Source organism: Pantherophis guttatus, chromosome 3 (genome assembly GCF_059756535.1).
Source record: "Pantherophis guttatus breed Tessera chromosome 3, ASM5975653v1, whole genome shotgun sequence".
Lineage (NCBI taxonomy): Eukaryota > Metazoa > Chordata > Lepidosauria > Squamata > Colubridae > Pantherophis > Pantherophis guttatus.
Genome location: NC_142065.1, coordinates 190519156 through 190537954, shown reverse-complemented (window position 1 = coordinate 190537954; position 18799 = coordinate 190519156). Strand labels below are relative to the sequence as shown.

Genomic DNA, 18799 nt, shown 5'->3' with positions numbered 1-18799 from the left:
AAACCCTGCACCACACCCCAGCAACTACATAAAAATTCAATTTGCTGCAAAAGCCGATCACACACCTGTTCAATCGTCTGTGTACACTGCCTTTCTTAAAGACGTCATGGTGTATTAGGCAAAACATTTTACTTTAAATGTGTTTTAAAGAAGTGCATTCTCCAATAAATATTTTGATGATTGTGTTTAAATATTGTTTCCAGTTTTAATCCACATTTTTAAAATATCAATCATTAACAGAAAATGTATTGTTACAATTGTTGTATGAAGAAGGTTGTTCTAGGAAAATGAAATATACATCTCTTTCTCACTGACATACACAGTTGAACTAGATTAGGAAAATCTACAGCACCTAAAGATCTGAAGGACAATTATATTCTAGTGAACTAATCAGCCTCAGTATGAATTTAATTTGATTCTTACCATAGAAATTAATACAGGAACTCTATTTCAACAGTTACATGCTGGAGACATTCCCTGAAACCGTTTCTTTTGACATAAGAACTACATTTTGGCTTAACAAAGTCCTAAAATTTTGAAAATATCAGAAACATTAACTTTCCAAAAGTATTTCCCAGCAATATATGATGCCTATTTCTCTGGTAACAACAGATGTTTACATCCTGATATTAGAGGGAAGTTATACTAACTGACAAAATGGCAAAAAAAAAAAAATGTTGGTAGAAGGGAATGAGAAACAATTATCTTTTTTTCTCTCACCAATTTCTCACCATCATCTTTTCATGAATTTATGGGACTTTTTCTTTGATACTTTTTAAATATTTTCTACTCAAGTACAGATACATGCTTCTTATCAATTATGGAATGTATGCATTCATAACATGATGCACATATCCAGTGGTGGGATTCAAGTAATTTAACAACCGGTTCTCTGCCCTAATGATTTATTTCAACAACCAGTTTGCCAAACTGCTCAGAAAGTTAACAACCGGTTCTCCTGAAGTGGTGTGAACTGGCTAAATCCCACCACTGCACATATGCCATTAAAGTAATCTAAGCAGGCCTGAATAACTTGGAGAATAAAAAGGGCTGACAAATTAGAAATTATTGTGGGCTGCAAAGGAATTGGTGGCACATCAGCCAGCTGTTTGGTGGCTAGTGGAGTTGTGGCAGCGCCGGAACTGGCAACAGCAGTGAGGCTTGGAAGCCTAGATTTATGGTAATCCCAACCTATGGGCCCCATATTGAGGAGGCTTAATCTAAAGCAGGCTTTTTGTGGGGGAATATAATTTGGAATCATAGGAGGAAGGGATTCTTTCCAGAGGGCAAAGAGATAGCAGAGCTTGGAATGTCTGGTGGGCAGGAAGAGAGCAAGGATTTTCTCTCTTTCCCTAGCAATTCACAGAGTATATCTATAGTTTTGCAGATAATCTCTTTAGTATGGCAAGATTCTGTCTCTAAGTGAAAAACAACAATAATGAGACTATTCAGAAGTAACTCCTTATATTGTTCTTGGTTTATTAGGCCTGATGGTTTTAGAACCAGTGATACTGCATAATGTGCAGTATCAATTCAGAAAGGATAGGTGCTAAATGTAGTGAGTATATTTTGGGATTTGGAGTGTGTGCGTAAGAGAGTTTGTTTTTTTCTTTTGCTTTCCAAGGACTGGACACATGATAGCTTGTACATGGCAAATAGCTGCCATGAGAGACTTTTACAAAATGGCTTCCCCATGATCATAGCCACAAGGCACAGAGGTTCTCCCAGATGAACAGGGTGGGATCCTAGGAAGATCCTAAAGTATTGCTATAAATCAGAGGTAGGTTTCAGCAGATTCTGACCAGTTCTGGAGAACCAGTAGCGGAAATTTTGAGTAGTTCGGAGAACTAGTAAATACTACCTCTGACTGGGCCTGCCCCCATCTATTCTCTGCCTCCCGAGACCCAGCTGATCGGGAGGAAATGGGGATTTTGCAGTAACCTTCCCCTGGAGTGGGGAGGGAATGGAGATTTTATAGTAACCTTCCCTTGCCACACCCACTAAGCCACACCCACCAAGCCACGCCCACAGAACCGGTAGTAAAAAATTTTGAAACCCACCAGTGCTATAAATACATAAAGGTCAATGCACTGCAACATATTGTCCTAATTATTTTTTACTATAATGATACAATAAAGAACTCATGTGGGCAGTGAATATGGTGAGAATTAAGGAAGTGTCTGGGGACACAGTAGTACCACATATACGTGTAACCTAATTTGTCAACTCATTTCTGTCACTATGGAAGCATTTTCCCTATGGTGTTATTCCAGATGGTTGTGGAAGATTCTGATCCATATAGGAATGACTGAGATGATGCAGATTTCAGATTCACATATGACTCAGTAGTATAAGAATGCATCATAAGGATGAGGACCATAAGCTAATTGTGTGTGAGGTAAGCCATGATGATCAAATAACACGATAACAACAAACTAGCATATGTTCAAAGAAGAGCCACAACAATGTTAAAGACAAGTTTCTATGAGGAAAACTGAATGAAGTCTGTATATTTAGCCTGCAGAAGAAACAACTAAGAGGTAATATTTAACTCTTCCAATATGTTGCACATTCTACAAACGTTCCATTAATGTTGGTTATGCTGCAGGAGCAAACAGGAAGGGTAATTAAGAATATATGTCCAGCAAATTATACAATTATACTATGCAATGAAATATTTGCCTCAGTAATTCCAGGAGGCATTGTTCCTTCATCTGCAAATATTACTAGTGCAATGGCTAACTGACAGGATTATGGATGTATTTTGGAACAAACAGATTTCCTTCATGCTATATCTTTCTAATGCTGATATCACAATAAGCGGTTGCCATCTTGCAGGGACCTTCTGCCCTTATAGATACAACACACTGAAGCTATCTCCAGATGATGATAAAGTTGATTCAGATAAATGCTTTTCAGCAAGAGTTGCTTCAGAAGCATTGCATGATCAAAAAGAGGTGATTCTCTTTATCCTACACCCGTGATGACGAACCTATGGCATATGTGCCAGAGGTGGCACGCAGTGCCCTCTCTGATGGCATGTGAGCTTTCGCCCCAATTCAGCTCCGCTGCATATGTGCGTGTGCCTCCCGCCAGCCAGCTGGTCTTCGGGTCTCTGCAGTGCATGTGCAGGGGTGGGGCACATGCGAGGTGCGTGTGCACATGTGGGGGGGTGGGAGGGCATGGGAGCATGTGTGCATGCGCAGGGTGGGGCACGTACAGGCGGCGTATGTGCATGCGCAGGGATGGGGTGGATGCATGGGCCCCACGCATGCATTGCATTTTGGGGGTTCAGGTGTGCGCACATGCATTTGCACATGTATGCACACTTTGGGTACTTGGTCCGGAAAAGGTTAGCCATCACTGTCCTACACCAACTACACCGAAGGCCAATGTTCTGTTAATCGTGGAAAGTATTACTTCATGATATGCCATTCCCTAAAGTTATCCTGATGTGCTATTAAAATCCCACTTCAAGTAAATCTTTCATCCCACTTCAAGTTCATCTCAAGTGGAGGAAAATAGGCTAATTGTGTGAATCATTTATACAAATGGAGTACATACAGTAAATGGGTTTTATTTCTCTATGGGAAAGACAAATAGCTATGCTGCTTGAAATGAGGCATATGCCAACTTTATTCTTTGCATCTAGAAAGTCCAAAGTTCATCTTGGGAGACTCCGTGTAAGATTAGGGAAGAGAATTCACTGAAACTATTGAAACACCAAGGCTTTTTTCCCCGCACATCTTCTTAAGCCATAATATTTGCTTTTAAGTTAGTGTGATGCTTGAACCTATGTTTTAGTTTTAGGCACAAATGGAACTATTACGCTTTAATCAACCGTGCATTCCTAAAACCCTGACATGATATTTATCTACATATAATGTAGACAATTTCAAGCTAAATGGCCTGACATTCCTAATAAAGGATATAGTACCTCATGCAGATTTTCAAAATAGCTTCATTGACGTCTGGTACTTAAACAAGACTAATTTAAAAGTTCTCAAGATTGGCAATTTTAGACTAGTAAGATCTGAATAACAAACTATCCATTATTAAAATGTCTGTATTTTTAATGGATGTAGATATATATACTGTCTTTTACTCAAGAGCTTATGGTGGTACACAATTGGCTTTATTTTTTCCCCACGACAGTGCAAAATAATGCCTTAAGTTTTGTTTGCTAAGCAATTCTGCATGTTACGCTACAAAAGATACACATTTTTGACAGGTCTTACCTTTGCCTCTTCATTAACATCCCAAGTGAATGAAACAGCATTATAGGCAATTTCTTCAATATTTCCAATGGTGTTGAAGCTTTCCTTATAATCAGCTGTAACAAACAATAAAAAGATCACAGATGCTTATATAAAATGCAGACATTTGTCCTTCCATTCCAATAGACATGTATATGTAATACGTGTATGTTATTGGGTATGTATGTGTGTGTGTGTGGATAGATAGATAGATAGATAGATAGATAGATAGATAGATAGATAGATAGAGTTATTTTTTAGTACTGCAGTTGTGGCTCAATTTGCCAACACCAACATTTTCTAAACAATACTACAACTATTCTTTAAAGTTGGTAATAAGATACTTGAAAGATTACATAACCAGGTTCCCACTTATTAGCCTAATTATGCCAGCCCGTTATTAATTTTGGTTGATTTCATTATATTAGCCAATATTTTATTGGGGGAGTTAATTATAGAACAAATAATTGGAGGGGGTTGCCCTGGAAAGTACCGGTATGCAGAATTCAACCATTAATAAAAGACAAAAAAAGAGAGGATTTTTTTTCTGAACTGGCACCAATCAACTGTAGATGTCAACTAAATTTAGCTTTAAATAGTTTTTACAAATCTCACTGAAAAATCTAACAAGAGATGCCAGCTATCCTTTGTACTTATGTTCTACAAACATTCACTATTGGTGAATAAGTAGAAGGATAAAATCTTCTTGCATATTGTCCAGGAGTAGAAGAGAGAGAATATTAAAAAAAAAAATAGAATAAGTAAAAGAAGCAGAAGAGGCACCACCTGGGGTAGGAGACCTTGGCAAAAATAACACATGCCCTCATCACCTCTAAATTAGACTACTGCAATGCTCTATATGTGGCATTTCCTTCCAAGTTTGCAGTTTGCATTATACAGCAGCCCTAGATACTAATGTGTATGATAGCAATTGCAAGCAATAGCACTTAGACTTATATACCGCTTCACAGTGCTTTACACCCGTCTCTAAGCAGTTTACAGAGTCAGCATATTGCCCTCAACAATCTGGGTCTTCATTTTACCACCCTCGGAAGGATGGAAAACTGAGTCAATCTTGAGCCAGTGAGAATCAAACTACCAAACTGCTGGCAACCGGCAGTCAGCAGAAGTAGCCTGCAGTTCTAACCATTGTGCCACCTCTGCTGTGATAACAGCTACAGCCAAATAAGACCTTCACTGCAGGCACTGCTGTAGCTCTCCTAGTTTCTCTGATATCATTCAAAATATTGGTTTTAACCAGGAGTGAAACCTACTTAACTTCCTTACCGGTTCGGAAGTGCACACGCCGTGTGCATGCGCACACTCATTCCACTCGCGCATGCATCACATGTGATTTTGGACAAACAGGTTACTTCCTGGTTAAAATCAGGAAGTAATGATGTCCGGATGAAGCCTCGTGCTGCTGCCACTACTGGTTCTCCAAACTACCCACCACCGCTGCTACCGCTTTGCCTGAACCGGTGCGAACCGGTAGCATTTCACCCCTGGTTTTAACCTATAAAGTACAACATGGCTTGGCTTCCAGTTAGCTTGAGGTGCAACTAGATTGTCCCGTGTGCTGGTCCAGATTAGAGAGATGCAACAACTCCCTGCATAAAGACACAGTTTTTCTAGAATGGTCCCCATTTTGAAGAAATAACCCCAAGCGGTAAAGGAGTTGTGGTTTGCAAGGCTGTAAAAAAAGGACTTGAGAGTCAATGTTATTGTGGTTAGTTTGGGGTGGTGCTTGTAACTGTTCTTTTCTTTTTATTTTTAGTTCTATTACTGTTATGCTTTTATTGTTTTTACAGTTTTATTGTTGCATATTCTGAGGCTATTGTACATTTATGGCTTATTTATATTGCCAACCATCAGAAATCACTCCCAATGCAATGGCTTATAGCAAATAAATAAATTGTTCATGGGTTGAAGACGACCCCATCACACCTGGGCAACTTTCCAAAATGCAGTTTTGTGCCAATCTAGTTTGGCTGGAAGGGGGAAAAAACATGAACGTTCTGTATGACACATTCTTGATCTCTTAATCATACTCTAGAGACTGCTGGTTTATTATCTATCATGGGATTGCAACTCATTCTATTCCCTAAGATTCCTTTACATTCATCAAAATAGATTTATAGAAATCTCAAGATTTTATATAGTGATATAAATGAACTGAATTCAAGGGATTTCTTTAATAATTCTACGGATTCACTTTCAAAACAAATTCATGGGTAATATAAACCCAGAAACCAACTTTTTGGAATGAAAGAATTACAGAATTAAATTAATTTAACTTCATAGAAAAGATCTCATGTAAGCAAAATGTACATTTCTACAATGAGAATGTGAAAAACCTCTGCCCACCCTCTTGTCCCTTCTTCAGTTTCTATATAAAAAAATGAAACACATACATTCTACTCAGGAGAAGTTTATAAGATTAATATTCCCCATAGCATTTACATGATAGAAATCTCTGACTGACTAAAAAGAAAGAATTTAGGGTAGACTCTTTTGAAAGGCTGGGATGCTGTCTGGACAAGTGAAACTATCTGCTTGGAATGTCGAACACACCGGAGGGCACAGGGATCTGTGGAATTTTCAAATAGACCTGGTTTTCTTTGAGAGGAAGGTTCCCAGATGTCCATGTATCAGATTTTTAATCTAACTAGTAAAAAAAAGCAGGGGGAGGGGCATCCTTCACAACACAGAATAATATTACGAAGTTAAGCCACTACTGCAGGACAAGTTAAAAAGATTAGATAAAAGATTAGAAAAAATATCAAGGATCAATGTCGTTAGCATAAAACCATAAATTCTAGTAGGGAGCACACCAGCTCCCCTTCCCTACAGCTTCCTCTTCCTCCTATTCTAGCCTTCTTTCTAATATTTATTTATTTATTTATTAGTCCAATTTATATGCCGCCTTTCTCCATAGACTCAGGGCGGCTTACAATGCATTATAGCAATAGCCTGCATATTTTTTTGTATATACCTGCTTATTAGGGCTTTCGGGCCCTCCAAGCGATGTTGTTCTATACAAAGTTGGCTTATTGCTCCCACAATCCGGGTCCTCAATTTACCTACCTCGAAAGGATGGAAGGCTGAGTCAACCTTGAGCCTGGTGAGATTCGAACTTGCACTAATTGCAGGCAGCTGGCAGCTAAGTGCTAGCACTTAACAGCACTTTAGTCCGCTGCACCACCGAGGCTCTTATCTCAGATAGATAATACTATCTGTTCCCCTTGGCTTTACTTGCAATACACACCCAATTTATATGGCTGCCCATCTATCCAAAGAAACGTTGGGTAGAGAACAAGCAAAAACAAGGCACAATAAAAATTTCCATTAAAAGCAAAAACAAACAAAGCAACTCGAGGTCCAATACAATCTCCATAGTCATCCATCATGAGCATCCATGCTAAACTCCTGTTGCTAGCATCCTCCTAGCCCCAATGCTGGGAAAAGACACAATTCTTCATAGCCTTCCAGAAAGCCAATAGAGTCAGGACCATCCCAATTTGGGGATGGGGAGAAGATAGTTTCACTGGGCAAGCACCAAGGTACATGTTCAAGGCCCCCCAGGTAATCCTGTTTCAGCATGGGTGTCTGCAGGATATCCACTCTGCCAGACCTGGAAGGTGGGCAGAAATCACTAGAAGAGATATTAGAGGGCACTAGTCCCAAAGCATGTAGGGCTTTCAAGATGACAGTCAGTACTTTGAAATTCATTCAGAAAACTTACTGGAAGACAGTAAGTCTTCTTTTTGCAGCTGCCAAAAGATAGAGGGCCAGGATAGAATAGAATAGAATAGAATAGAATAGAATAGAATAGAATAGAATAGAATAGAATAGAATAGAATAGAATAGAATAGAATAGAATAATTTATTGGCCAAGTGTGATTGGACACACAAGGAATTTGTCTTTGGTGCATATGCTCTCAGTGTACATAAAAGAAAAGATACATTCATCAAGAATCATAAAGTACAACACTTAATGATAGTCATAGGGTAAAAATAAGCAATCAAATCATACTAGGAAACAATCAATATAAATCATAAGGATACAGCAACAAGTTACAGTCATACAGTCATAAGTGGGAGGAGATGGGTGATAGGAACGATGAGAAGATTAATAGTAATAGTAATGTAAACTAGTGAATAGTTTGACAGTATTGAGGAAATTATTTGTTTAGCAGAGTGATGGCATTCAGAAAAAAACTTCTTGTGTCTAGTTGTTCTGGTGCTCTATAGCGTCATTTTGAGAGTAGGAGTTGAAACAATTTATGTCCAAGATGTGAGGGGTCTGCAAATATTTTCACAGCCTTCTTTTTGACTCGTGCAGTATACAGGTCCTCAATGGAAGGCAGTGTTGTGGCCTGCCAGCAGCCTGCACGGCTTGTGGCTGATCCTGACGACGAGGAGGCTGGTGTGGTGTTACGCCAGCAGCCTGTGCAGCTGGCGCTCGCGTCGGATAGCGAGGAGGCTGAAGAGGATGTAGTGCCAGAGGCAGAGACTCAGCCAGGGCCTTAAGAACCTCCAGAGGCTCCTTCAAATGCAGAGAGTGAAGTGGAGGAGCCTCTCCTCAATGCTCGAGCACGCAGAGCTGCCAAAAGGCAGGAGTGGCTACTCAGGAGGAGGAGGTCTCCTCGAGAGTAAGGCTTGGGGCTAATTGGCCACTCCTTTAGCCTATTTAAGTCGCACACAGTTAGCAATTGTTGCTGGAAACAATGTTTAATTATTATGAAGCGCATTTTGGAGAGTGAGTTTCTTATCACATCTTGGTTTCTGGGCTAGTTGCCGACCTTTGTCGGACTTTGTTTATTCTTTGTACTTTATAGCAGGCTGATAAGGACATTTGCACTGAAAGCCTGCATTTTGAAAGGGGTCTGTTTGTAATAAACAGAGTTTTTGGAACTTGGTGTGTGTCACACTCCTTGGGATCTGGAGCTGGAGCAGAACAGGCAGGTTGGTAGTAATTGTTTGGATGAATACACTATCACCATCCTAGACCCACCAGATGTCACTGACAACATATAATTTTGCAAAACTACTTCTACATTCAGCAATATGAACATTAAAAAATTAATAATCTTAAACTGCATTTGCTAATATTAATCTACTACATCCTAAGCCTTCTTTAGGACCCTGAGATAACATCCAATTTAGGAATAAACTAAATATATTCTTTGCATGTGGATGCAAATATGTGGACTAAACATGTTCCTTACATGATTCTGTAGGAACAATTTTTTTTTAAATGTCCTGGAAATAAGAGATGGCAAACTTCTCCTTCATCTCTTGGCATGAAACTTGCAGGGCACAAGTGCCTGTATGGAAGCTCTCTGAGAAGAAAGATGGGACACTTTGCTCAGGAATTTGCAAACTAAAATAATGAAGGTTTCCTGTTAGAAAAAGGCTGTTTACCCCAGATATTGTTTATCCTTTTAGCCTTTTTTAAAGGCTGTTTACCCCAGATATTGTGCCTTAACAATTGCTCAATATTCATAATAAGCTGATGCAGGTCACTTTTCAGGTTTGACCAGTACCGGTAGTTAAAATATATAATTGGTAACTGAACTGATTTTATCTGATAATGCTGTAAGAAACTTTGATTCCTAATGTTTAGATGCATTTTTCTTTTTACTTGCTTACGATTTTCTTTATTTCAGAAAATAAATATCTATATCTTTTCAAAGACCACAAAAGAAGTTTTGAAAGTTACTTGGGAGATGGATAAATGATTGGCATTTACTAATGAGATACAACCAGTGGTGAAATCCAATTTTTTTTACTACTGGTTCTGTGGGTGTGGCTTGGTGGCCGTGGCTTGGTGGGCGCAGCACGTGAAGGATACTGCAAAATCTCCATTTCCACCCCACTCTGGGGCCGGCCAGAGATGGTATTTGTCAGTTCTCTGAACTATTCAAAATTTCTGCTACCAGTTCTCCAAACTGCTCAAAATTTCTACTACCGGTTCTCCAGAACCTGTCAGAACCTGCTGGATTTCAACCCTGGATACAATCCAGCTCGTCGGGAAGATACCAGAAGCATTAAAAACTGATATCAAATGCAATATATCTTATGGCCAGGCCAGTTGAAAAGATATATAGGAATATGTGACTGGTTACTATGATAATGAAAGAGAATAAGTATCTCAGTGGGCAGTTTCGTAACAGAAAACTGAAGAGAAATTCTGGGAAACTAGAATCTGCACTTTTGAATTAACTTTGAACACAAGACTTGCTTATTCTGCTATTTTCACCACAAGTTGTTTTTATAGTACTAGTTCACCTAAAATATTTAACACATAAAATAAATTCAGTTTAGGCTTTGAAGATGTAGTCTTTGCTTAGACTGAATACTTACTCTCCCAGAAATATTATACTGTAGTTTTCAAGAGGTGAAAAGGAATTTCCATATTGTAAGTTTGCATCAAGCATGAAATTTTTTTTAGCGCAGCCTTGTTGCATACCAAACCAGACTTCGTTTGCCAATTGGTTATTCCAACTTCAGAATAAAATTTACTCACGGGGCTACTTCATCACTCACCAATGTCCAAGACCCTCTGTTTAGCTGTGTGCTGTCGTGAATGCCAATATTTCCAGTGCTTCAACTGTTCATCCCGGTTTTTATCTTCACTGAATACAACCATGATCACACTCTAGAAAGACCATACAACAATCATCAATTGGTTATAGTCACTAAACCAAAATGCTAAACAATATAAATATGCACACACACATACATATATTTCACATGATGTAGCATAATACAGCATTAATGCATAAAAAATTTACAAAACGACAGATAAAATGTCTATCAAAATATAAAACATCAGAGCAGTGAATTATTTTAAAAACCCACAGCATGAGTAATGAGTAAAATTATGTTTAAAACTGAGTTATATGTGAGTTAAGCCTGGATGGCTAAGCCTATGGCTGGATATCTAGATCATTTAGCCACTGGACAGCAATGCCCTTGTGGTGATGCATTTCATGCAGAGATCCAGGGAACCTTCTGAAGAGATATTCCATCATAATATGATGTAAAGTTTGTGGGACGTTCCCACAATCACAGTCAGGATTATCAACCAGGTCCCATTTCCTATATTGGCACCCACCATGGTTGATTTGAATCCAGTTGAGTGCTGACTGGCTGATGCCCTCTGTTTAAAACTCCATCAACCAGTCATGCCTCCGATGCTTTTTGTAATGTACCTTGTTTATCATAAGGCAACCAAGCTCTCATGTCAAGAGAAACAGAGGAAGAAACTCATAAAGGCTAACAACAATTAAGCAATCCTCAATTTACAGAAATGGATTGAAAAAGTCAGTTAAGTCTGTTGAGTCCTATGACCTCCTTACTGCAGATATCCACATTAAAGCATCCCCCAGGCTCTGCTTTTTAAGATCTGTTTGTACATGTCCAGTGAAGCAGAGCCCACCACCTTCCTTGGGGATAAGATTCTTTTACCATCTGAATTAATTGCACTGGACAAAGAATTCTTTGCTGAATTACCAGTTATCCAGAGTGGTGGATTTCCCACAGTGCCCTAGAGTCATGTCATATTAGGCACACAGTAACACCGAAATGGTGTTTAAATCGAATTGCCTAGTATTTCTCTGAATAGCTAAAAAGAAAAAAAAACTGAAAAAAGTCCCAGCCCTGCCAGCAGACCAAAAATGCAGGCTTCACATGGCATTCAACCAATTCAAATTAGAAACAAGTCTGGCTATTCCCAGACAACAAACCACAATAATTCCTTCTTGTATAACTTAGTAAATGAATGGCAGAATTATGATTGTGGTCTGTGGCTTGCCGTGACCCACATTTCATATTTAGAGCTCTGAACATCTTGAAGAAGTAAAGGAACATCATCAGGGGTGGGCTGGTGGGGGTTCGCAGGGGTTCGGGAGAACCTCTAGCTAAGATTCTGTGCAGTTCGGAGAACCCCCAAATCCCACTCCTGGCTGGCCCCGCCCACCCTGCCCCTCCCAGGGGTCCCCAGGCAGCCCATTTTGGTTGCAGGTAAGTGCAGGGCGCGTGCGGAGGCTCGGGGAGGGCAAAAAATGGGTCTACTGGAAGTTTGGGAAAATCAGAAATGGGCCTGTTTCCAGCCTCCAGAACCTGGGGAGGCCATTTTCGCCCTCCCGAAGGCTCGAGGAAAGCCTCCGGAGCCCAGGAAAAGCAAACCCCCCCCCCACTGTGGTACAGGAGGCTGACTAGGCCACACCCACCATGGCCACGCCCACCCAGCAACCGGGCAGAGAACCCCTTGCTAAAATTTTTGAAACTCACCCCTGACCATCATCTTTCATTGAAACTTGCCTGAATTTTAGCATTATCACTTTAGCATCAGATCTTTCTCCAAGTCTCCATATCTTCAGGAATTACTGAATTAACTGATGACAGGGAGATGTGTTTTTCTTTATGGTACCTTATACTCAGAAAAACTTGCTTGGTATCAAATATGATGTCTTCTCAATGCCCAATTAAAAATGCATTTTTATTTGCTTGTGTCCCTAGTGTAACTTTTTAACAGGTGGTCTGAAAGCAATACTGGCACAAATAACTCAATATATCCATACACAAAAATGGCTATAAACTGGGAAAGGATCTCAAAACAGCCCTACTGAACTTTGAAGAGATGCTGTTGTTTTAATACTTTAAGATATGTGGATTTCAACTTCCAGAATTTCTCAGCCAGCCATGCTTGTTGGGGAATTCTGGGAGTTGAAGTCCACATGTCTTAGTTGCCAATTTTGGGTACCCCTGCTTTAAGCTATGGGTTTGAAGGAGCACTTTCCACTAGCTCTAGTAGCTTTTGCGCAATCCTTGTTATCACTTTTTTTTTTTTTACATAGAAATCTTAAATTGCAAAACAAGACCTTAACATTTCAAAGAAACAGACAATATCTACAATAATTTAGCATTCCAGGACAGGTATCGTGGTGCATGATATTTTGTTTTGAGAATTCAGTTTCAGGTTTCTGATTCACAATCTTTTTGGAGAAGAATGAGCTTAAGCTTCTATTAAGAGATTGGTTGTTATAACTGTATTCAAATTTCAACAGAATGAAAACAAGGACACATATTAAAAGTCTTTAGCCAACCAACATTATTGATTAGTTAGTATACATGCAAGACTAGCCATACCCGGACTTTGCTGATTGGATATCTGAAGCATTTGTTGTCCCCAGCTTCACTCAGTGTTACAGCATAAAACTGCCCTTTGTTTAAGTAAGTCATTGGTCCTTCTCCTTGTTTTTGGCGGAGGGATTTGGTAGCTTCCAAAGTATATCGAAATGTGTTACTATGAAGAAAATAAGAATAAACTTAGAAAATACATTATTGAGGAAAAGTTGAATAAAGGCCTTAGAATTTTAAATTCATGCCTTAGATTGATGCATTCATTCATATAATTCACTTAGATTTATATACCGCTTCACAGTGCCTTACAGACTTCTCTAAATGGTTTACAGAGTCAACATATTGCCCCCAACAATCCGGGTCCTCATTTTATCAACCTTGGAAGGATGGAACGTGAGCTGGTAAGAATTGAACTGAATCAAATTAAGCCAGTGAGAATCACTGTAACAGCATTAAGTTATGCCATATAAAAGGCCACACTTGAAAATCCAATCCAGGTCAATGGCAACTATTTGGGATTTAGATATGGTCAGCATCTAAAATATACATACACCCAATCCAGACACAATACTGAAATTTATATAAAGTTCCTCGTTTACAGTATGCTCAGCTCACATAAATGCCAAACTTGCTTTTGTAAAAGAAAGACCTTTCTCAAGACAAACTATACAGCATAGCCAATTTATAACACAGACAGAATGCATCTCTTCCATTTACAACTTTTGCAAAAACTCAGTAGATGGAAAGGATAAAAATTTCACAATTGAAAAAAATACAAAGAAATTATACATTCCAGTAGCGGATCTTGGACTATTTGTCCCAGGAATACAAGATTTCAAGCACAGCTCTGAGCATATTGGATCAAGGTTAGTTGAAAAATAGAAGAACTATGTAAAAACTCAGATTTTTCACAATAGTCCCACTATGGTTTTGCTGAGAGAGTTTGCTGAACAAAATACATCATATCTCTTCTCATTCAGCTAAAATTTGCATTGAAATGACACTTAATTTCCAATTCTTACAATGGTAATCCTGTCCCTGTGTTTGTTCATATCAAGTACAAGACCCATCTTTGTAGTCAGATCATGTAGTATAACACCACCAGGTATGACTACCATCAGAGCCAATGTTTAGGAAGTACGGGTAGTCCTCTACTTACAACAGTTCATTTAGTGAATGTTCAAAGTTACAACAGCACTGAAAAAGTGACTTACAACCGTTTTTCACCCTTTCAACCGTTGCATGATCAAAATTCAGATGCTTGACAACTGGCTCAGATTTATGATGTTTGAGGTGACTTGGGTCATTTGATCATCTTTTACGACCTTCTGACAAGCAAAGTCGATGGGAAGCCAGATTCCCTTAAAAACTGTGCTACTTAATTAACAACTGCAGTGATTCACTTAACAACTGTGGCAAGAAAGGTCATAAAATGGGGGCAAAATTCATTTAACAAATGTCTCGCTTAGCAACAGAAATGTTGGCCTCAATTATGATCATAAGGACTACCTGTATGAGGATGTTGTTCTTAATTGTTAAATTTAAGAGCAGCTGCCCAGGACTAAGCAAACATTTGAACCTACATCCACACTCAGCACGATAGAGTCTCCTCACCTTATCAACTGGTAAACATTTCATATGAAATACATGCTTGCGATCCAGGGATCCTTCCTAACTGAATGTTAGTCTCAAATTCAGGATAGAGTTAAAGAAATATGGATTTACTTTTTAGCATAGATTATAATATCATCATTCCTATCACTTATCTCCTCCCACTTACGACTGTATGACTGTAACTTTGTTGCTGATATCCTTAAGATTTATATTGACTGTTTCCCTATGACTATCATTAAGTGTTGTACCTCATGATTCTTGACGAATGTATCTTTTCTTTTATGTACATCAAGAGCGTATGCATCAAGACAAATTCCTTGTGTGTCCAATCACACTTGGCCAATAAAGAATTCTGTTCTGTTCTGTTCTGTTCTGTTCTGTTCTGTTCTATTCTATTCTATTCTATTCTATTCTATTCTATTCTATTCTATTCTATTCTATATATTCTGCCATTTCACTCAGCTTTCTTCTGTGTTTAAATGTAGTTCTCATAGTGACTGGAGGGAGAGTAGATTACATCCTATTGTAATTCCTGACAGTTAGAAGAATTAATCAGTGGAACGACTTGCCTCCAGAAATTGCAAATGCTCCAACACTGGAAGTTTTTAAGAAGATGTTGGATCACCATTTGTTTGAAGTGGTGTAGGGTTTCCTGCCTAAACAGGGAATTGGATTAGAAGACCTCCAAGGTCCCTTCCAACTCTGTTATTCTGTTCTATTCTATTCTAAAGGAATAGAACCACACAGCACAATGTGCTTCTTCACACGTAATGGCTTACGACCTGGATACTTATGGGACCACCTGCTGCCACCAGCAGCTTCTCACCGGTCAGTACGCTCTCATAGAGAGGGGCTCCTCAGGGTGCCGTTGGCCAAACAGTGTCAGCTGGCAGCCCCCAGGGGGAGAGCCTTCTCTGTGGGGGCACCTGCTATCTGGAATGAGCTCCCCCTGGAGATACGGAGGATCCCGGATCTACGCACCTTCCGCCGCGCCCTCAAGACTTTTCTATTTCAACAGGCTGGCCTGGCCTAACGTTTTCCTTTTTTAAATTATAAATTTTAAATTTGTCTTAACCATTGGGGGTGTTTTTAATTTGTCCTGGGCCAAATTATTTAATGTGGTTTTATACTGTTTTTAAATTTTGTAATCTATGTGTTTTATTTTTTGGCTGTTCACCGCCCTGAGTCCTTCAGGAGTAGGGCGGTATACAAATCAAATCAAATCAAATCAAATTCAAAGTATTTGGCTTTGAATGAAATCATTAGTTTTTCAAAAGATTTAGTATTGGTGAAGACTAGATCTTGAGTCTCCTTTTTGCAATGTTCCTCTCCCCAATGAGGAAGACTGCTCTCATTTTATCCTATGCAACTGTCTGCCTCTCTCAATTTCTCAAGCTCATATTGGTGAGGAAGAAAAAACAAGATTCTGTCTCAGAGGCCCCTTGCTCTTCAATTCTATTGCTGTCTGGTGAATCTTAGGTTTTAGTGAAAAACAAAGTGAACCCAAGCCTAAGTCTTTCCTCCTCTTTATTACATCAGTGGTGTGATAAATGCCACACCCCACTGTCTGTGCTATGTGCTGCATCATTATTATGATTATGCAATCAGCAGAATTCTAGCTTCCTGTTTTTAAATATTTTTTTAAAGAATTCCTGTGTTTCATGGAAACATGTTTTCAAGTCACTATCACTGACAGTGATCACAAGAATGTTTCTGAACAGACAGAAGTTTAAAAGAAGAGTAGGTAACATGATGTGAACAAAATTTAGCGTACTCTCTTTCACAAGTATTTTGTAATGTTGGAAGTTGTGATTGTTAAACTGCCAGTAGTTGAAAAAGTGCTATTCCAGGGCTAAAACTAGCAGGGCTCATCCTTATTTAATTAGCAGTTCCTAGATAAAAATACACCTTTGGTTTGCTAAGAAATTGTTTGATCAAATGCTTTAATTTTGAAACCTAATTATACAAAATAGTCTATGTTTCACTTATTTAAGAAAGGTTCTGCTTCTGAAAATAAAAGAAACAAGAAAGGATATCTTTTGCATTTTTGAAAAAGAAAATATGCTGAAAGTAATACAGGTAATACTTTTCTAATGCATTCCTCCGCAACTCTGTATTTGTAAAGGAAAAGTGAAAAATGAAGGAAAAATGGGAAATGTGTTTTGATCCAAATAACCTCAATATAATGTACATTTGAGAAAAAGAATCCTATCCTCACATAGATGCAAATGACTGATAGTTCTGATAGTTAATTCAATGAAAATGTCAATACAATGCAACACAGCTATGAAGGTGAATTCCATACTATGAGTCATTAGGAAAGGGATCCAAAACGATACCAACATTGTAATGTCTTTCTAAATATACTTTATGGATACATTTAAGATATTGTACAAACCTCAATTGCTTCTTCGCAAAAAATTAATATACTGGAAAAGGCTGTACATAAAATGAAGTTTAGAGTTGCAGGTTGTTTTTTCATTTTGAAAAAAAAATAACGGTAGAGATGGTAGAGATTTTGAAAACTATGCATGTCATGAAGAATGTGAATAGCGAATGCCTTTCCCTCTCTCATAATATAAATTGGATTTAACCTAAATTTATTCAATGAAGATGAACGATAGAAGATTCTGGAGAGTTTAAAGCAGTCTTTCTTAATCTTTTTACCCTGTTGGAAACCTTGAAATAACTTTCAGGTCTCAGAGAACCCCTGCATAAAAATGTTTTAAAATATGAAAATTCACAGTACAATTCACTTCTGGTCCATACAATCCATGTTTTCAACAAAGGGCCTTGACTCCAGCTGTGCAGGAATCCAAATTAGGGCACTTACAACCGAATGCTTTTTAGTCTACATCAGTGAAAATGCAGTTTCTAAATCACAGGGAATCATTGTTCCATTTTACTCTGTTCAGGTATTTTATTCAATTCTGATCATCACATTTGAAGAAAGATTCAGATCATCTTGAACAGGTTTGGAGAAGGGCAACACGAATAATTAAAGGACTGAAAACTAAGTGATAGGGAAAGAAGCCAAAGATGGTATGAATGGTTAGCTGAGACTGAAGGAAATAATCCTTTACAAATGTCTGAAGAGCTGTCACCAAAAAGAAGGTCAAGAGTTAAACCTTATCATTCTAGAGGGCAGTTTACTGAATTCAATTTTCAGAAAGGCAGATCTTGCCTGAATGCTTGGGAAAATGTAAGTGAAACCAATTGTTAAGGGAAATACTAAGCACCGCTTCATTGGATAAGCAGCATTCAAATGAAGTTACTTAGCATCTGACAAGGATGATTTACCACCCCAAGTTGTGCTGGAGATGACAAGGAAATCTGGAATTGGTGGCTGGAGTTGTTAGGATCTGATAGAACAAAACAAGCTCAGATTAAATCTTATCATGTTGCTCTTTGTCAATAAATATCTGGATAATAGAAAGATATCTGTCTTGGTAGTTATTCTTCACAGAATTGGGCTTCCTTTTCAAGAAGTGTTGGAGTTCCTCCTGGATTCTCGGTTCCTGATTAAGTAGCCAGGAGAAGCTGTGGCTAAGGAGCCTTCATCAGCCAGTTTTGAATGATGTACCAGTTATGACCCTATTTGGATCAGATGCTCCCAAGATAGTTAACCTTCATCCTGATCACTGGACTGCACTTTGTGTGAATCTGCCTTTGCAGGTGATACAAAATGCAGCATCTAGACTGCTAGTAGGAGCAGTCATTGCAGGATCTCACCAATTTTAAGGCACTACTGCCAATAGCTATTTGGACTCAATTCA

At 38.7% G+C, this 18799-nt stretch overlaps 1 protein-coding gene across 4 annotated transcripts in view; it reads right to left on the bottom strand.

Moving 5' to 3' along the window:
* The window catches only part of GRHL2 (grainyhead like transcription factor 2), a 78800-nt gene that overhangs the window by 38593 nt on the left and 21408 nt on the right, over positions 1–18799 (bottom strand). For all 4 annotated transcript variants that reach the window (XM_034422124.3, XM_034422126.3, XM_034422125.3 and 1 more), the window contains exons 6-8: positions 13416–13572; positions 10809–10920; positions 4239–4333 (exon numbers count right to left, since the gene is read on the bottom strand). In XM_034422124.3, coding sequence (XP_034278015.2) covers positions 4239–4333; positions 10809–10920; positions 13416–13572 — 364 coding nt within the window. The remainder of the gene's footprint in view (positions 1–4238; positions 4334–10808; positions 10921–13415; positions 13573–18799) is intronic.